The 27044-nt window shown below is 40.5% G+C and overlaps 1 protein-coding gene across 1 annotated transcript in view; it reads right to left on the bottom strand.

Moving 5' to 3' along the window:
- The window catches only part of LOC145416941 (serine-protein kinase ATM-like), a 505436-nt gene that overhangs the window by 276208 nt on the left and 202184 nt on the right, over positions 1 to 27044 (bottom strand). The window contains exons 25-26 of the mRNA XM_080285796.1: positions 5050 to 5280; positions 4588 to 4852 (exon numbers count right to left, since the gene is read on the bottom strand). Coding sequence (XP_080141922.1) covers positions 4588 to 4852; positions 5050 to 5280 — 496 coding nt within the window. The remainder of the gene's footprint in view (positions 1 to 4587; positions 4853 to 5049; positions 5281 to 27044) is intronic.

Here is a 27044-nt window from a genome sequence, read left to right on the forward strand (position 1 = left end):
TAACTACCACAAAATATGCGGGATTACTGTACATACGTAAAACTTTCCACAATCCTTCTCTGTCCACTTTGTCGTATGCTTTCTTTCAGATCCATGAATCCCATAAACACCTTATAGTCCTCCTCACAAGCCTTCTCCACTGTCTGTCTCACAGCAAATATTTGATCCACACATCCTCTACCACTCCTAAAGTCACCCTGTTCATCACTTACTTGGACTTGGGATATCTCTCTTACTTTTTCTATAATAATTCTTCCATATACCTACCCTACCACACTCAATTAACTTATGCCACGATAGTTCTTGCACTCACTTCGCTCACCTTTATTTCTCTACAGGGGTACAATCACAGCCTTTTTCCACTCTGCTGGCACAGTTTAACTCATCCATGCCTTCTTACATATCTCCAACATGCACTGCATTCCACTCACTCCACTACGCTTAATCATCTCTGCATACACCTCATCAACCCCAGCTCCTTTCCCATTTTTCAGCCACTTCACAGTACTCTTCACCTGTGCAAGTGTCACATCTCCTGGCACTGCATTCCTTCTCTGCACATCCCCCAAACCAATCATGTTCACAGCTGCTCTGCTCTCTCTATTCCCATTCATCAGGTTTTCAAAATATTCTTTCCATATGGTCCTTACTTCATCCCCATGGGTTAATAATCTACCACCTACATCCTTCACACTACCACATTTCTTTCCGCTTTCACTTCTGCATTTCCGTACCTCCTTCCAGAATAACTTCCTATTTTCAGAGTAGTTTCCATTCATTTTTCTTCCAGGATCATCACTTACCTCCTCCTTTTTCCTCTTCCCTAGTCTCTTTACGTACTTCTTGCCCTCAATATATTCAGTTCTTATTTCAACTGGACCCCTGTCCTGCAACCACTTTAGCCACTTCTTCCTCTTTTCCTCCACTGCTCTCTTAACCTCATCATCCCACTTTGCCGTACCTTTCTTATTTGCTGTTACTCTTGCCACACCACACACCACTTTACCATTCCTAACAAAGCAATTCCTATATGCATTCCACAGGCTGTCCAGATCCATTTCACTCCAATTCACTGATTCTAACTCCTCTCCAACTTTGGTCTTGTATTCACCTGCCATTTCTTTGATCCTCAGTTTCTCGACTTTTAATCTTTCTCCCAGACTGCTCCTCTCCCTCCTGATCTACCTCACTCCTCTCAGCTTGATCTTGCATACCACAATCATATGTTATGACAGACCTCCATATCGTCCTCTCACGACCCTCATATCAGCAACCATTCCCATCATCAGCCTATCTACAAGCACATAATCAATCAAGCTTCTTTCAACACGATCCCGGTTCCCTCTATGCCATGTATATTTATGTGCATCTTTGTGTTTAAAAGACGAGTTACAAAAGCACGAACTCCTCCCCTGACATATATCCTTTAGTCACTTCCCATTATCATTTTCTCCTGGTACTCCATTACAACCCATTACATCATCCTCAGGACCAGTGCCTACTCTTCCATTCATATCCCCCATTACGATCACTCTATAGCACTTAGGCATTCCTCCCACTACTTCATCTTGCTCATCCCAAAGCCTGTCTTTCTCTCTCTCTCTCACTCCTGTCCTCACACAGTGCATATGCTACAATCACCACCAGTTTCACCTTCTCAAACTTGAACCTGACATATATACATCTCGAGCTGACACACTTGTAGTCTCTCATTCCACTCTGCCACATTTCATTCATCAACAAAGCAACTCCTTCCTTGCATCTTCCTCAACCATTCATTCCCAATCTGACACGTTTCACACCCTCCCACTCCTCCACTTCACATCCTTTCTTCTTTGTTTCACACAATGCCATCACGGCATATCTTGCACTCTTGAACACATTCACCACTTCCACCCTCTTGCTCTCCTCATTCACATCTCTCACATTCCACATGGCCATGTGAATCTGCCCATTTGGTTGGAGCCCTGGGCAGGTATTGGGCCCTTCAAGGCTCCCTGAAACAACTGTCCTGATTAACTGACTTTGGAAAGGGGAATCTGGGGACACTTAACCCTGCCAGAAACCCTGGATATATGGTTACCACCCAGTGTAGTATGTGGTTTCCTGTGTACAGGAAACCATTTGGCTTGTCATTCAGCATAGAGTTCATAATAATCATAATCATGGTCATCAGCACTTGGACATCCTTTCCCACCTTCGGGCAGGGTGAGGAATAGCAATGTTCAGACAGCCCAAATATCCTGAATCCAATGGGCCATGCCTCCAATCACTCATCATTCAAGCCCCATGAATCCTGGCTCTATCTGATATGCCAAAAACATTCACCACATTTTGTAGCTGCACATAAACATATCCGACAGAGTCAATCCGGATGCTGCCACATTAAAACCGGGTGCCAAATCTCTGATCATGCACTTCTCCTCACAACTTTCATCCAGCCTGCTCAATCTCTTATCAGTTCCCTAGCCTCACCGACTTCCAAACCTCTCTTCCTCACACCCTAATCCACCATATCTCTCCACCTTCTCTTTGGCCTACCTCGCCTCCTCCCTCCTTCAAATTCACCGATATACCTTTTTCACCACTTTGTTGTTATCCATTCTCTCCACACGACCATACTACCTCAGTACAATCTCTTCCGTTCTGGTGTCCACAAACTTCCTTGCTCCACATCTTTCACAAATCACATTATTACGTATCCTATCCACCCTCTGTACTCCAAAAACATTCCTCAGCAGTCCCATGTCCACCGTTCTTACTCCTGACTTTTCATTTTCATGCCACACCATAGTCTCACATCCTCATGTTAAAGTTGGTACTCACACTCCTTCATGTAAGCCTCATGCAGCTGCAACACTCAAGCCTCTGCTTCTTATCAAGGCCTTCATTGCACCAGCTACTTTTCTTCCCTGTGTCACTCTACTTTCAATTTCTTTTGCACATTTTCCTCTCTTTCCTATCACTGTACCCAGGTATATGAACTCTCTCACCAATTCCAGTCTCTCTCCATTCACTGCAACATCGCACTGGGAGTCACCTTCTCTCTCAATAACCATCACTTTATTCTTTTCTACATTTAAATGCTTTACAGCGAGTGGCAGCAACCGCCAGTGGCGGACACTAGCTGCGCGAGCAAGCCACCGCCGGGAGCTGGTTGCCAGCCGGGCAACTGCAGTGGCCTCGTATGAAAGGCTCCATTGAAAACTATGGGAGGCAACTAATTGAGGCCACTGGTGGCGGCCACCAGTGGCCTCGTGTGAAAGGGGCCTTACTCTCAAGGAACAACGCTCACAGACATCAGCAAAACTCTGGACTAGCCAACCAAGTTCTTGTCCAGTATTTGAAAGCAGTACTGCATCATCAGCATACAACAAATTTGAGATATTCCATCCATCACCAGTTGGTCCCGACATTTAAGATGAGTGTCCAGCCTCACTCACCCCTGAGTGGCATTACATAAGCAATCAACCCCAACCACCCCTTGGATATAAACCTTCACCGGCTCAATCCGACTGGAGCACAGTAATTACCCACTACACAACCAGGCGCCAAAATTTGGTTATATGGTTACCACCCAGAGTAGGAAATGGTTTCCTGGTATACAGGAAACCATTTGGCTTGTCACTCAGTGTACAGTCACCCACAGGCAAAAGGAAGAGGAAACAATGAAGGAAGGAATGACAGAAGAGGGAGTATAAAGTCAACCGTAGGCAAAAGGACAAAGAACGAATGAAGGAAAGAAAGACAGAAGAGGATGGGAGGAAAGAAGGATGGAGGAGAGGAAAGGGCAGACACCCGACAGCAGCACTACATTGAGTGAGTGGATGGTGAGTGCCCCCACCTATCACAATTATAATAATAATAATAATAATAATAATAATCTGGTCTCTGGTTTCTCCAAAGTGCTATTTCTTCCACAGAAATTCAACAGTATGCAACAGTTCAACTCTGGAAATGTTTTCTTGTCTGTCTTTCCCAGTGCCTCTGACCTCCAGGCTTTAAATGCAATGTTTCCAGGTATCTCAAATGCATGGAACTTCTATATGGCTTTCTTCCTTGCTAATTTTTTTCAGAAGGGACAAGTTTCACAACTTTTGTTTTTTCTTTCTTTTCATACTATACAAAATGAAAAGTGTCTTCTTACCTGCAAGGTGTGGGGTGGGCAGGGGGGAGGGGTAGTGAGGGAACAGAGATCAGAGGATGATGATGATGATGATGATGATGATGATTAAGGAGGAGGAGGAGGAGGAGGAGAAGTTGGAGGAGGAGGAGGAGGAGGAGGAGGAGGAGTTGGAGGAGGAGGAGGAGGAGGAGGAGGAGGAGGAGGAGGAGGAGGAGGAGGAGGAGGAAGCTGAAAAAAAAATAAAAATAAAGCATAGAAAAAGAAAATGAAGATGTTTATAAAAAAGAGGCACTGTCTGACCAGTGAGATAATCTGTGATGGTGGTATGGGTGTGAGATGCTGTGCAGGGTGGTGGGTGTGACGAAGATGATTGATGACTGATGACTGATGATGACAACAGTTACAAAGGGAATGACAGTGAAATACAAGAAGATATTATTGAAACAGAGGCATTCTCAGACCTGAGAGATGTGGTGCAAAGGTGGTGATAGCTTTGAGGTGTGTGGTGAGGGTGTGTGTGAGCCAGCGCAGGGTAGCGGGTGTACTGCGGCAGTTCTGCAGGGCCAGGCCGGGCAACAGGGCCTCAACCACAATCTCCACCGACGTCAAGGCTTTCTGGGCAGCAAGCGGGGTGCAACTCATGCATAAGTTTTTGCCGCAGCACTCCAGCACTACCGGAAGCTGGTCACAGCAGTCACCAGCCAGTGTTGTAAACAGAGGTTGGTTCTGTAATTATATCATCGCCATAATTATCATCATCACTACGATCACCATCACTACCATCAATAGGTAACTGAGAATGTATAGCCACACCATTAACATTTTCTGTCACTCAGCCACATGATTGCAAAAGGACGAAAATCTAGGCCAGGTTAAGGCCAAAAGGATACAGATATGAAGCAATGAATCATTGGAGTACTTACCTTGTTAAATATCCTGGCAATGAACATCAGTGTGGTGTGAATTATGGGTGGAGGGAAATGCTGGGGTATTGGATTCAACACCATCTCCTCGGCCACCATCCCTTCAGGGTTGTGGGCCAGCTGTACAAGCACTGCTATGATGTCCCCCATGCAGGTTTTCATCAGCTTTCTCATCTGTTCAGTCCCTAACTCTTTCTCCATCATTCTGCAGTGCTTCCTGGCCAAGTCGATCTGTTGACATAGGCAAATACATCATCATCATCGTCATCATCATCATCATCATCATCATAATCATCCAGACCTCTTTTCCAAACCTAAGATGGGATGAGGTAGAGTCTAAAAAAACATAAAAAACTGACAGAATGAGATACCAACCAAAGCATGCCCAAAAGAATGGGCCACACTCCCATTCACTTACCATTCAAGCACCTAGAATCCTAAAATACACCATAATTCCTGCCACTTTTCCTCCAGGCAGGTAGGGTGATACATAATGCAGAAAGCCAGCAAAAGGCGAGAGAGAAAAAAAAAAGAGGGGGGGAGAACTAATAAACAGCATAGCCAATGAAATGGGCCATGCTTCCATTTATGTACCATTCATGCCTCCCAAATCCTGGCTCCAATCTGACAGGTACAATTATTCACAAGTAGCTCTACAATTACTGTACCTATGCCTGTCAGGTTAACAAAGAGGTACCAAAATACATTCACACATACATACATACCCACAGATGTAATACACACACACACACATACACACACACGAGCAGCCGGAGAGAGAGGTCATCCCAGGCATCGCTCCTAACCTTGAGTAGTTTCAGGAATTTTGTCTGTCCTGTCTCCTAGGGTCTTTCTTTAAATTTAAAATAATGAAAGTTGGTAGACTACCAAAAATGTAAAGATTTGTTGGCAATAGTATACATGAATGTTTGTGGCTTATTCGGTAACAGCTGTTTAGGTACTTTACCGGTACGTTAAAGATGGCCGAAAATGTAAACAATGAGGGAATGGAATTTCAAGGATTTGATGCTAATACTAATGTCATGGACCTGGTGAAAACATTAATTATGAGGATTAGTGAACTCGAAAAAAAAAAGTAGAGAATCTAGTGATAAAGGATGTGTCAGGAAATACGGAAACCACCATACAGAGTCTAATCCAGTCCAACGAAACAGCCAATGAAGAGATTAAGAATTTGAAGAGGGAAAATGTTGAACTGAGGAGGAAACTTGAAGAGAGTACTAATAAAACGGAGAAGGTGAGTAATGTACTAGAAGAACACAAGGTAAAGTGGGCACACGTAGAAGAAGAACAGAAAGAAGTGGTCAGCTTAAGAGAGATCATCCAGGAAGAAAGGGAAATGAACAAGAAAGAAATGGAAGAAAATGTAGTGAAAATACTGAAGAAAAAAGAGAAAATAGTGAGAGAAACTGTAGAAAGGAACAGATGTGTGGTAGTATTTGGAAACAGGGAAGAGGAAGAAAAGGTTAGGTTCGCAAGACTCGAGAGAGACACGAACATGGTGAGAGGAATATTAGGCAAGATTGACCCCGAAGGAGACAAGTGGGTAAAAGAAATTGAGGAAGTATGGAGGATAGGGCCTTATAAGAAAGGGGAAACAAGACCAATGAGAGTCAAGTTTACATCAGAAAGTGTAATAAATGAGATACTTAAAGTGACCTGGAAATTAAGCAAAGAGGCGGGGGATGGAAAATATTATAATAAGAAAAGATCTGAATGAAGAAGAAAGAGAAGTTTTAAAATCATTAAAGGAAGAAGTAAAGGAAAAAAATGATAAGAGGACAGAGGAAGAACGTAATACTTTTTTTTGGAGAGTATTGGATATGAAAGTAAGGAAATGGTATTTAAGGAAATAGACGTGAAGGAAACTAGGGGGGATGGTTGTGAAAGATCAGAAGTTGAGGAAGTGGTACGGACAGAGAGTAGGAGAGAAGAGGGTATTAATAATGTCAAAAATAATTTGAAGGTGATATATACTAATGTTGATGGTTTCATATCGACAAGGATCGAAATTAATGATTTCTTGAGAGAACATGAACCTGATGTCATGTGCTTTGTAGAGACCAAATTAAGAGAAGATATTGATGTTCATTTGGGAGATGGTAAATACAAACTGTGGAGAAAAGACAGAAAAGAAAAAAGGGAGGAGGAGTGATGATAGCAGTGAAGAACAACATAAATGTAGATACTGTGGAAATGGGAGAAGGCAGGGCTGAAGTGATATATATGAAATTAGAAACTGGAGAGAATGTTAAGAGAGATATGGCGGTAGTGTATGTTCCCCCAAAGACGAGAGCATGGAAGGATGACGAATACCATGAGATGTTGTCAGATATGGCTAGCTACTTGCAAAAAATAATTGAGAAAAGCAATAATATAATTTTGGTGGGTGACTTTAATTGTAAAGAGGTGAACTGGGAGGAATGGTACTCGGGAGGCGGCGAGGACTCGTGGGGTACTATGTAATTAAATATAATAATGAATAAGGTGATGACGCAGTGGGTCAAAGAAGAGACACGGTTTCGAGGTGAGGACACACCAGCAAGGTTAGATTTACTGTTCACCAAAGAACCCGATGTAATAGAATCATTGGAATATCTCTGTCCTTTGGGAAAAAGTGATCACGTGGTCATTGAGTTCCAGATGTTAATAGGAAACGTCGAGCCAAGAGACGAGCTTCATAGACAGGGAAGATACAACTTTGGCAAAGCAAATTTTACAGGATTGAGAAACTTTTTTGAAAATGCAGATTGGAGAAAATTCAGAGAAACAAGAGAGATACAGAGGAAGTGGGATATCTTTCTAGACCTCTATAATTTGGGAGTGGAAAAATTTGTACCAAGAGTAAGAGGGAAAGAAAACAGGAAAAAGGAGTGGTTTAATAGAAGGTGTATGATAGCCAAAAAAGAGAGAGAGAAGGCGTGGAACAATTGGAGAAAGAGAGGTAACGACAGAACGAAGGAAGAATATAAAAGAACAAGAAATGAATACACAAGAATACGTAGGGAAGAAGAAAGGAATTTTGAAAAAGGTATAATTGACAAATGCAAGGATGAACCCAAACTGTTTTATAGATTTGTTAATGGCAAACTGAAACAAAAGGAAGGAATCACCAAGCTGAAAGTAGATGGAGAGGTCTTTAAGGATGCGGCAATGCAAGCAGAAATAATGAACAAACGTTTCCAGTCAGTTTTCACTAAAGAAAAGGAGCTTGTGGAAGGGGAGGGAGTGATTAGAAATGTTCCGGTGATGAAAGATATAAAAGTGGAGGTGCAGGAAGTGTATAAATTACTGGAAACTCAAGATGTAAGGAAAGCCCCAGGACCTGATGGAATTTCTAATTGGGTACTGAAGGAATGCAGAGAACAACTGGCGGATAAAATTCACAGCTTAATTGTATGCTCACTGGAAGAGGGGAAAGTGCCAAAAGAATGGAACAGGGCAAATGTGGTACCAATTTACAAGGGAGGAAACAGGGAAGAACCCCTGAATTATAGACCAGTGTCTCTAACCAGCATGGTCGCAAAATTGTGTGAGAGAATCCTGAAAGACAGATGGATAAAATATCTGGAAGAGATGAATATTTTGGCTGAATGTCAGTTTGGATTCAGAAGTGGAAGGTCATGTGTTTCAAACTTGTTGAGCTTTTTACTCAAGAGCGATTGATGTGGTACAGGAGAGAGATGGTTGGGTGGATTGTGTGTACTTAGACTTAGAGAAGGCCTTTGACAAGGTACCTCATAAGAGACTAATGTGGAAACTAGAATATATAGGAGGACTAAAGGGGAAACTTCTGGAATGGATGAGAGACTTCTTGAGAGACAGACAAATGAGGACAGTAATAAAGGAAAAGATGTCTGGATGGAGGGAAGTAACAAGTGGAGTCCCTCAAGGCTCAGTGTTGGCGCCAGTAATGTTCCTGATTTACGTAAATGATATGGTAGATGGAGTGAACAGTTATGCGAGTCTGTTTGCTGATGATGTAAAGATCTTGAGGAAGATAGAGGTTGAGGAGGATTGTAAAATACTGCAGGAGGATTTGGATAGGATACACAATTGGAGCCGGACGTGGGAAATGAAATTTAATGTAAAGAAATGTAAAATATTGGAAATGGGTAAAAGTAGCAGGAGACCATCACTGAATTATTTTTTGGGTAATGAATTAATCACAAAAAGGAGAGAAGAGAAAGATTTGGGAGTGCTGGTCCAAGATAGTTTGTCACCAGAAAAGCACATTAACAAGATAGTTGGAGAGACTTATAAGCTCTTGACTAACATAAGAGTAGCATTTCATTATATGGATGAGGAAATGATGAAAAAATTGATAGTGGCCATGATCCGCCCCAGGTTAGAATATGCAGCGGTAGTGTGGTCCCCACACAAAAAGAAAGATATAAACAATATTGAGAGAATACAAAGAACAGCAACCAAGATGGTCCCCAGTCTGACAGACCTGTCATACAGAGAGAGGCTGGAAAAACTGGATTTGCCTTCGTTAGAGGAAAGGAGAAAGAGGGGAGACATGATTGCGGTGTTCAGGACCATGGTGGGAGTAGATAAAATTGACAAAGAAGATCTGTTTGTATGGGATAAGAGAGCAACAAGAGGACATGGAATGAAATTGAAAAAGTCAAGCTGCTTGAAGGATATCAAGAAATATAGCTTTCCTTACAGAAGTATAGACTTATGGAATAGCCTGGACAAAGAGATCGTCCAGTCTAAAAACTTAAACGAGTTTAAAGTTAAATTCGACTTATTGAGAAACAGCGACGGAAACCCACGAGCATAGTACATTCCGTGTATATCACAATTAGGTATATTCTTAAATATTTGGAACAACTTAGACAAAGAGGTGGTGCATGAGAAAAACATTCATGTGTGTAAAGGTAAACTTGATAAATGTGGATATGGAGACAGGACAACACGAGCATTGCTCAATTCCTGTATACTACAAATAGGTAAACAAATAGGTAAATACACACACAGCCGAAGAGAGCAGACGTCCCAGCCATTGCTGCTAACCTTAAGTAGTTTCAGGAATTTTGTCTGTCCTGTCTCCTACGGTCTTGTTTTAAATTTAAAATAATGAAAGTTAATAGACTACCAAAAATGTAAAGATTTATTGGCTAGACTGTACATGAATGTTTGTAGTTTTTTTCGGTAACAGCTGTTTTGGTATTTAACCAACATCAAACATGGCCGAAAATGTAAACAATGAGGGACTAGAATTTCCAGGATTTGATGCAAATACCAATGTCATGGACCTGGTTAAAACATTAATTATGAGGATTAGTGAACTTGAAAAGAAAGTAGAGAATCTAGTGATAAAGGATGTGTCTGTAAATACGGAAACTACCATACAGAGTCTGATCCAATCCAATGAAACAGCGAATGAAGAGATTAGGAATTTAAAGTGGGAAAATGTTGAATTGAGGAGGAAACTAGAAGAGAGTACTAATAAAACGGAGAAGGTGAGTAATGTATTAGAAGAACATAAGGCAAAGTGGGCACATGTAGAAGAAGAACAGAAAGAAGTGGTCAGCTTAAGAGAGATCATCCAGGAAGAAAGGGAAATGAACAAGAAAGAAATGGAAGAAAATGTAGTGAAAATACTGAAGAAAAAAGAGAGAATAGTGAGAGAAACTGTAGAAAGGAGCAGATGTGTGGTAGTATTTGGAAACAGGGAAGAGGAAGAAAAGGTTAGGTTCGTAAGACTCGAGAGAGACACGAACATGGTGAGAGGAATATTGGGCAAGATTGACCCCGAAGGAGACAAGGGGGTAAAAGAAATTGAAGAAGTAAGGAGGATAGGGCCTTATAAGAAAGAGGAAACAAGACCAATGAGAGTCAAGTTTACATCAGAAAGTGTAATAAATGAGATATTTAAAGTGACCTGGAAATTAAGCAAAGAGGCGGGGATGGAAAATATTATAATAAGAAAAGATCTGAATGAAGAAGAAAGAGAAGTTTTAAAATTATTAAAGGAAGAAGTAAAGGAAAAAAAATGATAAGAGGACAGAGGAAGAATGTAATACTTTTTTTTGGAGAGTATTGGCTATGAAAGTAAGGAAATGGTATTTAAGGAAATAGAAGTGAAGGAAACTAAGGGGGATGGTTGTGAAAGATCAGAAGTTGAGGAAGTGGTACAGACAGAGAGTAGGAGAGAAGAGGGTATTAAAAACGTCAAAAATAATTTGAAGGTGATATATACTAATGTTGATGGTTTCATATCGACAAGGATCGAAATTAACGATTTCTTGAGAGAACATGAACCTGATGTCATGTGCTTTGTAGAGACCAAATTAAGAGAAGATACTGATGTTCATTTGAGAGATGGTAAATACAAACTGTGGAGAAAAGACAGAAAAGAAAAAAAGGGAGGAGGAGTGATGATAGCAGTGAAGAACAACATAAATGTAGATACTGTGGAAATGGGAGAAGGCAGGGCTGAAGTGATATATATGAAATTAGAAACTGGAGAGAATGTTAAGAGAGATATGGCGGTAGTGTATGTTCCCCCAAAGACGAGAGCATGGAAGGATGACGAATACTATGAGATGTTGTCAGATATGGCTAGCTATTTGCAAAAAATAATTGAGAAAAGCAATAATATAATTTTGGTGGGTGACTTTAATTGTAAAGAGGTGAACTGGGATGAATGGTACTCGGGAGGCGGCGAGGATTCGTGGGGCACTATGTTTTTAAATATAATAATGAATAATGTGATGACGCAATGGGTCAAAGAAGAGACACGGTTTCGAGGTGAGGACACACCAGCAAGGTGTGAACCCGATGTAATAGAATCATTGGAATATCTCTGTCCTTTGGGAAAAAGTGATCACGTGGTCATTGAGTTCCAGATGTTAATAGGAAACGTCGAGCCAAGAGACGAGCTTCATAAACAGGGAAGATACAACTTTGGGAAAGCAAATTTTACAGGATTGAGAAACTTTTTTGAAAATGCAGATTGGAGAAAATTCAGAGAAACAAGAGAGATACAGAGGAAGTGGGATATCTTTCTAGACCTCTATAATTTGGGAGTGGAAAAATTTGTACCAAGAGTAAGAGGGAAAGAAAACAGGAAAAAGGAGTGGTTTAACAGAAGGTGTATGATAGCAAAAAAAAGAGAGAGATAAGGCGTGGAACAATTGGAGAAAGAGAGGTAGCAACAGAACAAAGGAAGAATAAAAAAGAACAAAAAATGAATACACAAGAATACTTAGAAAAGAAGAAAGGAATTTTGAAAAAGGTATAATTGACAAATGCAAAGATGAACCCAAACTGTTTTATAGATTTGTTAATGGCAAACTGAAACAAAAGGAAGGAATCACCAAACTGAAAGTAGAAGGAGAGGTCTTTAAGGATGCGGCAATGTAAGCAGAAATAATGAACAAACGTTTCCAGTCAGTTTTCACTAAAGAAAAGGAGCTTGTGGAAGGGGAGGGAGTGATTAGAAATGTTCCGGTGATGAAAGATATAAAAGTGGAGGTACAGGAAGTGTATAAATTACTGGAAACTCAAGATGTAAGGAAAGCCCGAGGACCTGATGGAATTTCTAATTGGGTACTGAAGGAATACAGAGAACAACTGGCGGATAAAATTCACAGTTTAATCGTATGCTCACTGGAAGAGGGGAAAGTGCCAAAAGAATGGAACAGGGCAAATGTGGTATCAATTTACAAGGGAGGAAACAGGGAAGAACCCCTGAATTATAGACCAGTGTCTCTAACCAGCATGGTCGCAAAATTGTGTGAGAGAATCCTGAAAGACAGATGGATAAAATATCTGGAAGAGATGAATATTTTGGCTGAATGTCAGTTTGGAGTCAGAAGTGGAAGGACATGTGTTTCTAACTTGTTGAGCTTTTACTCAAGAGCGATTGATGTGGTACAGGAGAGAGATGGTTGGGTGGATTGTGTGTACTTAGACTTAGAGAAGGCCTTTGACAAGGTACCTCATAAGAGACTAATGTGGAAACTAGAATATATAGGAGGACTAAAGGGGAAACTTCTGGAATGGATGAGAGACTTTTTGAGAGACAGACAAATGAGGACAGTAATAAAGGAAAAGATGTCTGGATGGAGGGAAGTAACAAGTGGAGTCCCTCAAGGCTCAGTGTTGGCGCCAGTAATGTTCCTGATTTACGTAAATGATATGGTAGATGGAGTGAACAGTTATGCAAGTCTGTTTGCTGATGACGTAAAGATCTTGAGGAAGATAAAGATTGAGGAGGATTGTAAAATACTGCAGGAGGATTTGAATAGGATACACAATTGGAGCCGGACGTGGGAAATGAAATTTAATGTAAAGAAATGTAAAATACTGGAAATGGGTAAAAGTACCAGGAGACCATCACTGAATTATTTTTTGGGTAATGAATTAATCACAAAAAGGAGAGAAGAGAAAGATTTGGGAGTGCTGGTCCAAGATAGTTTGTCACCAGAAAAGCACATTAACAAGATAGTTGGAGAGACTTATAAGCTCTTGACTAACATAAGAGTAGCATTTCATTATATGGATGAGGAAATGATGAAAAAATTGATAGTGGCCATGATCCGCCCCAGATTAGAATATGCAGCGGTAGTGTGGTCCCCACACAAAAAGAAAGATATAAATAAGATTGAGAGAATACAAAGAACAGCAACCAAGATGGTCCCCAGTCTGACAGACCTGTCACACAGAGAGAGGCTGGAAAAACTGGATTTGCCTTCGTCAGAGGAAAGGAGAAAGAGGGGAGACATGATTGCGGTGTTCAGGACCATGGTGGGAGTAGATAAAATTGACAAAGAAGATCTGTTTGCATGGAATAAGAGAGCAACAAGAGGATATGGAATGAAATTGAAAAGGTCAAGCTGCTTGAAGGATATCAAGAAATATAGCTTTCCTTACAGAAGTATAGACTTATGGAATAGCCTGGACAAAGAGATCGTCCAGTCTAAAAACTTAAACGAGTTTAAAGCTAAATTCGACTTATTGAGAAACAGCGACGGAAACCCACGAGCATAGTACATCCCGTGTATATCACAATTAGGTATATTAGGTAAATACTTAAATATTTGGAACGACTTAGACAAAGAGGTGGTGCATGAGAAAAAGATTCATGTGTGTAAAGGTAGACTTGATAAATGTGGATATGGAGACAGGACAACACGAGCATTGCTCAATTCCTGTATACTACAAATAAGTAAATACACACACAGAGGGAGTCAATCGAGGCAGACGTCTGACATCGGCGCTCCGTACTGAACCAAGACGGCCAGTGGCATTACCTAAATTAGTATCTTTGTATGAGTCAAGCTCTGTACCAGGTTAGACTAAATGATTTTTCATTATTAAAGGGAAAAAAAAAAAAAAGTTTAAACAAGACTTGTTCAAACAGAAAAGAGAACCAAGAGGAAAAAATGCGCTGAGTCAGTTGAGGTTTGTTTAGACTACAGCAACATGGGGAAAGTGTACATACTCTGTAAGTACATACTCTGTTCTTTTAGTATTGCAAAATGGATACATACTTTAGTAAAGCAAATTTGGAAAAGAAAAGGGATAAAGGTAAAAAGCAAAATGATGATTTCTACCAAGAACTAGTTGAAGTGGAGACTCACAATAGACTGGATGAACGTGAACACAAACTAGAAATGGCTTTCAAAAATGAAATTGATGAAATAAAGAAGCAGATGCACTTGCAAAAGGAAGAAATAGAAAAACTAGGAAGGGAGGCCAATAAGAAAGACACAACCATCAGTGAACTAACAGTGGAATTGAGTACACTTAGGAAGAAAATGAGTGAAATGGCAAGTACAGTAGTCAATCACGAGAGTGTTATGGAAGAGTTCAAAAATGACACAGAGACAATTAGGCAAGTAAGCAGTCTTATAGACCATAGCAGTGATATTGAGGAGAAGATAACACAGGGGAATGAAGCTGTGCAAAGCTACAAAAATGATGTGGAAACCACGTATGCTGAAATGGTGAAAGTAAAGAAAGACTTAGAAACAAGGGTGGAGGAAGAAAGCATTAAAAAGGAAGTGAAAAGAATAATCCAAAACAATCCAAAGTTAGTCAGAGATTCAGTAGATATAAACAAATCTATAGTAATCACTGGTGTAGAAGAGGAAGAAGTAAAAAACAAGATCACAAGAGACAATAAGGAGATGGCAAATGTAATGAGCTTACCGAAAGAAGTATCAGAGGAAATCTGTAGTAAAGACATAGAGGAACACAAAAGGTTAGGGAAATACGAGAAAAGCAAGACAAGATCTCTAAAGGTGACTTTCCAGAGTGTAAACACTGTGGAAGAGATACTAAAAAATGCAAAGAATCTTATGGAAGAAGAGGAGTTCAAAAATGTATGGATAAAAAGATGCCTAACACAAGAGGAACTGGAATTACTGAAAGAGAAAAGGGAGGAAGCAAAAACAAAAAATGAGGGAAGATCAGAAGAGGAGAAGAAGACATTTTTTTTACAAAGTAATAGGATTGCAGGTATGAAAGTGGTACACAAACAGGATGGAATAAAAAGGAGGAAGGTAGTAGAACCATGTCATGACAAGTATATAAACAAGATGATAAAGTTGATGTACTCAAATGTGGATGGAATGGTATCTAAATTACTAGAGATGAATGATTATGTCAGAGAAAATGAACCACAAATAATATGCCTAACTGAAACAAAATTAACACCAAGGATATCCAATGACATACTAAATTTAGAGGAATACAATATATGGAGAAGAGACAGAAATTGAAAAAAAAAGGAGGAGGAATTATAATATTAACTAAGAAAAATCTAAAAGTCAATGAAATAAAACTAGATATACCATCACAAGTAGAACTGATTGTAGTAGAGATCAACACATCTGAAGGTAAAGTAATTGTAGCCAATTTGTACATGCCACCCAGATCAAACACATGGGAATGAGACGAATATGATGACCTGGCAGAGAGTACAATTCAGAGTTTAAGATCATTGCTACATAAAATGGAAGAGAAATCAGAGAGAATTATACTAACTGGGGATTTCAATACAAATATAAATTGGAATACTCTAGATATAATTAGCCAAGAAAGCTGTTGGGAACAAAAGTTCCTGGATCTCGTTCAAGAGTTTTTCCTAACGCAACATGTGAGGGAAACCACCAGAAAAAGAGGACTTGATGTACCTTCAGTGCTAGATCTAATATTTACTAGGCAAGAAAATGATATTGACAGTTTAATATATCACCCTTCACTCGGCAAAAGCGATCATGCAGTACTAAATTATAACTTCAGGATAGCATATGACATAGTAAACAGCAATGAAAGTTACAAAAAGAGCCTAACTATAAAAAGGGAAATTATCAAGACCTAAAGAAGTATTTCTTAGAAGTTGATTGGGAAAATGAGCTTAGAGGACAAGATTTAAATGCTGTATATAAAAAATTTGGAGGGTGAAGTGCTTGAAAGGGTACAGCAGGGAAGAAAGGTTGCTGGTTCCTTGAAAGCAGTGATAAGAAACAGGGAAGTGAGCATGGAAGTAAAAAAGTTACTACATGACAGTATTGTGATACCAACTCTAACGTACGGAAGTGAAGCTTGGACGTTGTTGGAAGGACACAAGTCAAGAGTGAGAGCAGTGGAAATGAGTTATTTAAGAGGAGCTTGTGGAGTCACGTGGAGAGACAGGCTGACGAATGAGGATATAAAGGAGCGTTGTGGTGTTGATGTGGATGTGATAGGAAGCGTTGTGAGGAACACACTGAGGTGGTTTGGCCATGTGGAGAGGATGGAGGGTGAAAGACTGACGAAGAGAGTGTATGTGAGTGAGGTGGAGGGTGGAAGAGGGAGGGGGAGACCGAGGATGAGATGGAGGGATGGGGTGGAGAGGTATATGAGAGAGGGGGGTGTGAGTTGGGAGCAGGGTAGTGAAATGGCGGGGGACAGGGCGACTTGGAGGCGATTTGTTTGTGGCCACCCCAAACGGGATTGAGGCGTCTGGCAATAGATAGATAGATAGATATAAAAAATTCTGTGAATTTTATGAAATAGGAGTCAAGACGTACATCCCACAGCACAAAGAAGCAGATAAGAAAATACAGAAATGGTTCAATACAGAATGTGAAAAATCAAAAGAAAGAAGAGATTTGTTGTGGAATAGATACAGAAGACACAATAGTGAAAGGGCGTATAATAATTACAAACAGGCAAGAAACGATTATACAAGAATAAGGAGGGAAGCCCAAAAACAGTTTGAGGAGGATATAATAAATAAAAGTAGTGATCAACCAAAGCTGTTTTACAGCTATATCAGAAGCAAAACCAAAGTAAAAGACATAAAACAATCCATTACGGATGAGGGAATCAATTATACACAAGAGAAAGATATTTGTGAAGCACTAAATAAGAATTTCCAATTAGTTTTTACAGAAGAAAAAAATTTTGAGAGGGACTATGTGGAACATGCATGTCCACACATACTACCAGATATACAAATAGCAGAAAAAGTAATACAGGAGGAGTTAAGTAGATTAGACAGAGGAAAAGCAAGTGGTCCTGATGAAATTTCATATTGGGTATTACGAGAATGTGCAAAGGAGTTAAGTAAACCATTATTTTTAATTTTCAAGAAATCCTTGAGTCAAGGTAAACTACCTGATATTTGGAAAAAAGCAAATATTGTCCCCATATTCAAGAAAGGAAATAGACAAAATCCACTCAACTACCGACCAGTATCACTGACCAGTGTTGTAAGCAAGGTATTAGAAAAGCTTATAAGAAAAGCTTGGGTAGATCATCTAGAAGAACACAGTATGATAACAGACAGTTTGGTTTCAGAAAAGGAAAATCATGTGTTACTAATCTGCTGAGCTACTATGACAGAGTAACAAACACAATACAGGAAAGGGAAGGATGGGTGGACAGTATCTATTTAGATTTCAAGAAAGCTTTTGACACAGTACCACACCAAAGACTTTTATGGAAACTGTACCATCTAGGAGGAATTCGAGGCAAACTGTTTTGTTGGATGCAAGACTTTCTCATAAAAAAAGAAATGAGAACAGTACTAAGAGGAAACTACTCATCATGGAAAGAAGTGACTAGTGGAGTACCACAGGGTTCAGTGCTGGCACCAATCATGTTTTTAGTGTATATAAATGATATAAACAGTAACACTGGAAATGAGAGCTATCTGAATATGTTTGCAGATGATGCAAAAATACAAAGAATTACTAACACAGACTCTTGTAAAGAGCTACAAGAAGAATTAAATAAACTTCATGAATGGAGTAGTACATAGCAAATGGAATTCAATGTGGACAAGTGTCATGTAATCAAGTCTGGTAAAAGTGGAAAAAGACCTGATTGGGATTATAAGTTAGAAAATAAAACCCTATACACATCAGAAAGAGAGAAAGACCTAGGTGTGATTATCAATAACAGACTATCTCCGGCTGACCACATCAGCGAGAAGGTACGGAACATGTATACACAGCTTGCAAATATGAGAATAGCATTCACATACATAAATGAAGACATGCTAAGAAGGATAATAACAGCATTCATTAGACCAACCCTGGAATACGCATCAGTAGTCTGGAGTCCTCATCTCAAAAAGCATATAGACAAGACTGAAAAAGTTCAAAGGGCCGCTACAAGATGGATACCAAGCTTAAGGGACCTAAGCTACGAAGAAAGACTAAATAAACTGAATCTACCAACACTACAGGAGAGAAGGAAAAGAGGTGACATGATATTGCTATATAAGTGCATATCAGGGAAGGAGAAAATAGACATAAATGATTACTTAACATATGGAGAAGCATCAGCAAGAGGACACTGCAAAAAACTGCACAAGAAGAGAGGTGATAAAGACGTAAGGAAATTCAGTTTCCTAAACAGAGCAATTGATCAATGGAATGCACTACCGAATGAAATAGTGTGTGCCAAAACAATTCACAAATTTAAGGATATGTACGATAAATATGGTTTAAGACACGGGACAGTACGAGCTTGACTCATTCCTGTAAAGATACAATTAGGTAAGAACACACACACACACATACAAAATGCCATCCTTCCTCTTGAGATATCTCCATAAAGAGGTTCACCATGGAACTGGTGACATTTTCTACAGACTGGAAGCTAAACCAAGTGCCAAAACCAAGTACAGCTGCCAGCACTCCTGCGTGTTACAGGGGCACGAGGGTTTGAAGAGATGTGGCACCGCTGTGATTATTTACTTCAAAACAGTCCAAGTGAGTGAAGCGGAGTAACCTCGATACAGTTTCTTTAAGGAAAGATGTTTGTTGTATGTAAGCTCCATTTTGCAAGGTTGACATTTCAACCCAAATTATTGGTATAATTTACATTGTTCTATATAAAGATAATAATCACCCTTATATGATATATTATGACTGTCCATAGTTTGATGTGAACTGACGTGTAAAGGAGGGTGGGAGGGAAGGGAGGGTGTTCCGAACACCACCTGGGGTAAGAGGGAGGATCCCCACATGGAATCAGAGGGAGGGGGAGGATGCTGTGAGTTTCATACATGACATGGTGAGACGAGACCACATCTACATCGTTGCCCTTAATATGGAAACTCAGCAATACTGAACAATCATAAAATAATGAGTAACTTCATGAACTATGTTTATGTGAGGAATAAATCATGTTATAAAAAGAAAACTATATATTTCAGTTTATGTATTAACCCTTTAACCGCGGGCATTGTTTTGCCCCGACTGTCCTCTCCCGCGAGGGTTTCGACCAAAATGTAAACAAACTTTAAACCTTTATAACTCTGCACAGAATAAATCTAGAGAGAAAAATAAGGTACCATTAGAAAGTGCTAACCTTCGGCTTTGCAATGATGTAGGTTTCATGATTTCGTTGACTATCGCTGGATGGGCAGTGCCATTAGAAGTGGGTGCTCTAAAATCACTATTTTTTGCTCACACACCATTACCTTCACTCATACACCATTACCAAATGCCAACCTCATTCTGATAATAATACTATAAACATATATGAACACTGCACATACGATAAACACCCACTCTGTGTTCACTGAGGCAGGTAAAAGGCACTGTAATTGCCCGCACTTCACTGCCATATCAGCGGTGTTGTAATCACTATTTTTCGCTCACACACCATTACCAAATGCCAACCTCATTCTGATAATAATACTATAAACATATATGAACACTGCACATACGATAAACACCCACTTTGTGTTCACTGAGGCAGGTAAAAGGCACTGTAATTGCCTGTACTTCACTTCCACATCAGCAGTGTTGTCACTCACACAGCTGGACAGATACTGATGCGTGTTTGGTCTGGGGTGGGGTGGGGAGCCCAGGGGGTGGGAGGTGGGGCCCCAGGGGGGTGAGGAGGGAGGTGGGGGTCGGCTGGAGTGAAAGAACTTAATAGCTACTCTCCCTTGAAACAATTGGCGCACGAAAAAAATGCGGGGTATTCAAAATATTCACAAACATTCGAGAATGACACCCGCAGTTTGGTCCAGTTTTTGCAATGTCATTCTGGAATGACACCCGCGGTTAAAGGGTTAAGGAAATATTACACTGTATAATCATAAACTATGGATGAAACCATGCTAATGACTTGAGAAGATTGATCCAGACTAAGACTTGTGGATGGCAGCCTCCAGAGAGCAAGGTCACCCCAATCTAGTAGTGTTAATCTTATCTTTATAATGATTATAACATCTTAGGCTAAAAGACTAAATAACATGGTGATCCTAGCATTATCATCTACACTGAGACAAAAATTGATAATGGAGTTAAATTGCTTAATAACTGATGAAAGATTCTGACACAGCAAATGAATGTGGTAAGTATATATATATATATATATATATATGTATATGTATATATATATATATATATATATATATATATATATATATATATATAATATATATATATATATATATATATATATATATATATATATATATATATATATGCCTGCTGAGATAGATGAGAATGGCAGTGCGTTTGTGGACATTTGTGCTGGGAGGGGGTTGATGATAGCCAATACCCTCTTCAGGCATAAAATGATCCACAGGTATACATGGCGAGTGATGAGAAGGGTGGGTGGTGAACTGAATGAAAGGAAGGCAATGATTGATTATGTGTGTGTGGATGAAAGGATGCGAAAATGTGTAATGGATGCAAGAGCTTATAGAGGTTGGGGGAGAGGACTTTCTGACCACTACTTGGTGGTGGCCCTAATCAACATCCAAATACGATGGAGAATTAGAAGAAGGGAAGGACGGGAAGAAGGAGTATTCGTAAGGAGAGTGGAAAGGTTACAAGAGGATGAGAAAAAGGCAGAGTATAAGAGAGAAGTGGAGGAACGAGTGGGCAAATATTAATTGGAGCAGATGGGGGATGTGAAAGGTGTGGGCAGGATATTCACAGAAGAAATATGTGCACCATGTGATGTGGTGTGTGGGATGAAGAGAAGACGGAGGGGGGGTGCAAGGAACAGCTTGGTGGAATGAAGAGGTGAGACAGGCTGTGGCACAAAAGAAGAAAGCATACAATGAATGAATGAGAAATAGGGGCGTGGAAGAAGTAGAGGCGGAAGAGAGAGTTATATGTAGAAAGAATGAAAGAGGTGAAGAGATTAGAAAGAGACAGTAAGAAGTGAGTGGATGAGGAATTTGGAAGGAATTTGTGTGTAAAGTGGAGGGACTGTAAGAAAATGTTCTGGAAAGAGGTGAAAAGAGTAAGACAGGGTGGAAGTGAAGTTAGCAGGAGAGTGAAAGATAATAATGGTAGATTACTAGTGGAGAAGGGAGAAAAAGTGAGCAGATGGAGAGAACACTTTAAGGAATTGTTGAACACAGAGGATGGAAGTAATGCGGGTATAAGTGGTTGGGGAATGGCTGGGAGAAGGAGGGAGGTGAGAAGATGGGAAGAAATCAATAGGATAGAAGTTGTGGAAGCAATGAAGAAAGTTAAATTGGGGAAAGCTCCAGGAATTGATGGAGTGTGTGGTGAAATGATGAAGCATGGGGGAGAGATAGTAGTAGAATGGATGTGGAAAATGTGCAGATTGGCAAGGTATAGTCCCGGAGGATTGGAAGTCAGGTATAATTATTCCCTTGTACAAAGGAAAAGGGGAAAAAGAAGTGTGTGGTAATCATAAGGGCATTTGTCTTCTTAGTATAATAGGAAAAGTGTATGGGAGGATACTTACTGACAGAGTTAGAGAAAGAACAGAGGAATTAGTTGGAGAAGAACAGGGAGGCATTAGGAAGGGAAGAGGTTGTGTAGATCAAATAAGCATTCTTAGATCTTTAGTGGAAAAGTTTCTAGAGAAGGGAAAGAAGTTGTACGTGGCTTTCATGGATTTGGAGAAAGCATATGAGAAGGTGGATAGACAAGGATTGTGGAAAGTATTAAGAATATATGGAGTAGATGGGAAGTTGTTGAATGCTGTGAAGGGTATGTATGATGGTGCTAAGGCTTTAATGCATGTGGATGGTGAACTGAGTGAATTTTTCTCTTTGAAGCTTGGGTTGAAACAGGGATGTGTCATGTCTCCATGGTTGTTCAATCTGTACATGGATGGGGTAATATAAGAGATACAAGGTAGGGTAGTGGATGTTGGAGTGGCCCTGGTGAGGTATGGAAGTGAAGCTTGGACGTTGCTGGAAGGACACAAGTCACGAGTGAGAGCAGTCGAAATTAGTTATTTAAGAGGAGCCTGTGGAGGCACATGGAGAGACAGGCTGACAAATGGAGATATAAAGGAGCGTTGTGGTGTTGATGTGGATGTGATAGGAAGCGTTAGGAGGAACAAACTGAGGTGGTTTGGCCATGTGGAGAGGAAGGAGGGTGAAAGACTGACAAAAAGAGTGTGTGTGAGTGAGGTGGAGGAGGGAAGAGGGAGGAGGAGGCCGAGGATGAGATGGAGGGATGAGGTGGAGAGGTATATGAGAGAGGGGTGTGTGAATTGGGAGCAGGGCAGTGAAATGGCAGGGGATAGGGCGACGTGGAGGCGATTTGTTTGTGGCCACCCAAAACGGGCTTGAGGTGTCTGGCAATAAATAGATAGATATATATAATATATATATATATATATATATATATATATATATATATATATATACAGTATATATATATATATATATATATATATATATATATATATATATATATATATATACACTAATCCCTCCAATATCTAATGTAATAGAGCCAAAGGCATGTCCGGATAGTGATCCTGTCCGGATATTGGGCCCCAGCCTCCTGGACTTGTACTTATGGACCCTAACTCAGAAAAACACCTATACAACTCCCTCTGGACATGCATTGCACCTATTTAAGACCCAAATCACACCAATAAGGGACATAAAAGACTGAAATAAATGCAAAAGAACCATAAAATGAGGTTTTAGAGGTGATTTTATACAATATTAAACATTCTGGGTACTTACAAGTCCCTGGCTCCTGGACTGGTTTGAACCGCCAGTTTGCAGACCACAGTTAATCCTTTGCCCTCTAAATTCTAATTTCTTAACACTGCACAACACTGTAAATTCCTGTGTGTTCTAGTGGTGAGGTATTGCAGTTTATTCACTGTTTATTCACAAAAAACAAGCACCTGTGGCTTGCACTGCTATAAGCATCTGCTCTCGATTGGAGTTAGGTTGTGACTGTTGATGATGGTGGGGTAACAGAGTTGCCAGATCGCAAAGGCCACATTACCAAACTCCTCAATTTTCATTACCATTTTTAATTTTCATTACCAAATTCGTAAAGCTAGCATCTATTCTTCACTAATTATATACACAAGTGGAAATACATGTAATCACTCTTCTTATAATTAACAGCATGTTGATTATTATCACGCTATATAGGCTACCAAATTAATAAGAGGGAGCAAACAATCCACCACCTCCATCCTGTGTATCCTCATACATGTGAAAAATCCATTTGGTAATGCATTATTCTGATTCATTACGAAACGATTTTTTCATTACCAAAATGGCCCACACTTGGTAATGAAAAATACCAAATGGCAACCCTGACAGGGGAGGGGGGAGGGGGGAGGAAGGAAGGGGTGAAGGGACCATGGTGTAACAGCTGTTCGGCGCCACGCGGCAATTTCAAATTACAGGTGGGAAAAAAGTCAGATTTTTTTCGAATTTTTTGCGGTTTTTGGCCCATTTTGGGAATATTGGATCCCGGGACGATTATGTCCGGTTAGTGGGGATGTTCGGATATTGGGCGTTCGGATATTACAGGGACTACTTATATATATATATATATATATATATATATATATATATATATATATATATATATATATATATATATATACAGTACCCTCGCGTCCAACACGCGTTAGTCCAGCACGATTCACGTCCAGCATGGAGAGCAAATAATTAGTATTATTTAATACGATTTAATTACTGCAACACTAGTGTGTTAGCATAACACGCACAGAGCTCCGAGAAGTGGGCGAAATCCACAGAGTTCACCTCTAGCACGATCACCCCCGGTCCAACACGGTCATACTGGACATTTCCATGATGATGATGGCCAATGAAAACTTCTGATCAAGTAGCCTTCTCCGCCCGCTATCGTGACGTGATCGTGATGCCGCCCAATTAAAAACGCTTCTTCTGTCACGTGATGTTTTGTTTAAATTTCTACCGCCACAGCGCCACTCAGTCGCATAATTTGCATTGGAAGGTGCTTTTTTCTTGCTGCATTTTCTGCCCTTGTTACTGCATTTTACCCTGCTCACGATGCCTAGGAAGCCTTCTGAGAACCCCAAGAAGCGTCGGCACCTCCCTCAGGCCACCAAGCTAGAAAGCATCAAGAGGAAGAAGAAAGGGGAGAGGAAAGTTAACATTGCCAAGGCCTATGACATGAATGAAGCCAACGTGAGGACCATAACAAAAAACCAAGACAAGATCCTGGCAGCCGAAGGCGATCACACGGCACTTCATACCAGGTTTGCCGAGGATACGATGGTAAATCGGAACGGTAACGTGGTAAAATTGCCGACGATACCACTGGCATTTGGAATTCATCTGGATGGATTCCTGACGAGGATACGACGTGCAAAACAGTGTGACCAAAACCCAGGCGACTCGACAGAGAATGTATCGTACTACAGCATTAAACATTTAGCCTGACACTGAATACATATTAATATTTTAGAATAAATATCAATCGTTTTGAAACCCTTCTCATCGGCGTGTGTACCAGTTTATAAACAAAGTTGCTTCTCCTTATTCTCTACCGAGTCAGCGACAGCGATCACTTTCCACAAACACGAGACGGGGCTCTGGCAACAGTGTGAGAAACATGCCCTTTGCCGAGGATTACAGAGTGCTAGGACAGGCAAAAGCAGGACCTTCCATGGCTGTGGACGAAGATAGTGATTCTGAGTGTGATTTCGAAGGATTTATGAGGGAGGTTGAGGAGGAGCAACAGCCATTACCCACTAGTGACGCCAGCAGCCATCCTCCGGGGACCCAGTAGGACTACCTACAGCCTTGGATACCACCTTCCATTCCCAGCAAGCCCACCAACACTATCCTAAAAGGTTAGTTATCATTCATAGCACAGTACCATTTATTATAATTACAATAGTACCAGTATATGAATAGGTAATGTGACTTTTCCTAGGGTTGCTGACATAATTCATTTTTCCCCATAAGCTCTATTGTTAGTCCAACACGTTTTTGGTCCAACACGTGACCCATGCATGAAAATATTACCGTGTTGGACGCGAGGGTACTGTATATATAATATGAGCCTTTGTGGTACAGTGGTAAAGTGTGCATTTTTGTACACTGAAGAACGAGGGTTCACACCCTGCCATGGAAATAAACTTTGGGAGCGTTCTTCAGGCCACGTACTGCATTGGTGGGCTTAAGGGGTGCTGTGGTTGAACCAGTGTTGCACACAATAAAGTATGGTTGCACCCAGTCGGCTTGCATGGGCCGATTACACTTGGTTCACAAACTACACACATCTAAAGCCACTCCAGCACTACAATTACACTAACAAGCAATTCTCACCCTACATACAATCTCAACTAGACAGCCTAAGCCACTTGGTAGAGATACATTGGCCTTGTATCTTCCCCACTTTGGTCAGGATAGGCCGGTCCTGCAGTGGACACTCAAATGGCTGGATGTGATAGGAAGCATCAGGAAGAATACACTGAGGTGGTTTGGCCACGTGGAGAGGATGGAGGGTGAAAGAGTGACGAAGAGAGTGTATGTGAGTGAGGTGGAGGGGGGGAGAGGGAGGGGGGAGGCCAAGGATGAGATGGAGGGATGGGGTGGAGAGGTATATGAAAGAGGGGGGTGTGAGTTGGGAGCAGGGCAGTGAAATGGCAGAGGACAGGACAACGTGGAAGCGATTTGTTTGCGGCCACCCCGAACGGGATTGAGGCGTCTGGCAATATATATATATATATATATATATACACATATATATATACATATATATATATATATATACACATATATATATACATATATATATATATATATATATATATATATATATATATATATATATTATACATACATAAATATATATACATCTATATATATATATATATATATATATATATATATATATATATATATACAGTAATCACTCTGATATCCGGACGCCCAATAACCGAACATCCCCACTACCCGGACCTTATTGTCCTGGGATCCAACATTCCCAAAATGGTCCGAAAACCCCCAAAAATAAAAAAATAAATCAATTTTTTGCCATCCGTAATTTGAACTTGCCGCGCGCGCCGCGGGAGAGCATTGTTTTGGTTCGTCATTCCTCCGATGTCCGATAGAGCGCTGCTGCATCCTCCCCACTTCCCGCCTGTCTCTCACCGCGACTGGACCTACACTCTTCGCAATGGCTGCCCACGTGCTCGCTTTTGTGGTGGTGCCGTACTTGCTGCAAGGCCTCCTGCTGCTCTCGGGCCTCCTC

The sequence above is a fragment of the Coenobita brevimanus genome, chromosome 108 (assembly GCF_032717465.1).
Source record: "Coenobita brevimanus isolate Jiangsu-jjx chromosome 108, ASM3271746v2, whole genome shotgun sequence".
Lineage (NCBI taxonomy): Eukaryota > Metazoa > Arthropoda > Malacostraca > Decapoda > Coenobitidae > Coenobita > Coenobita brevimanus.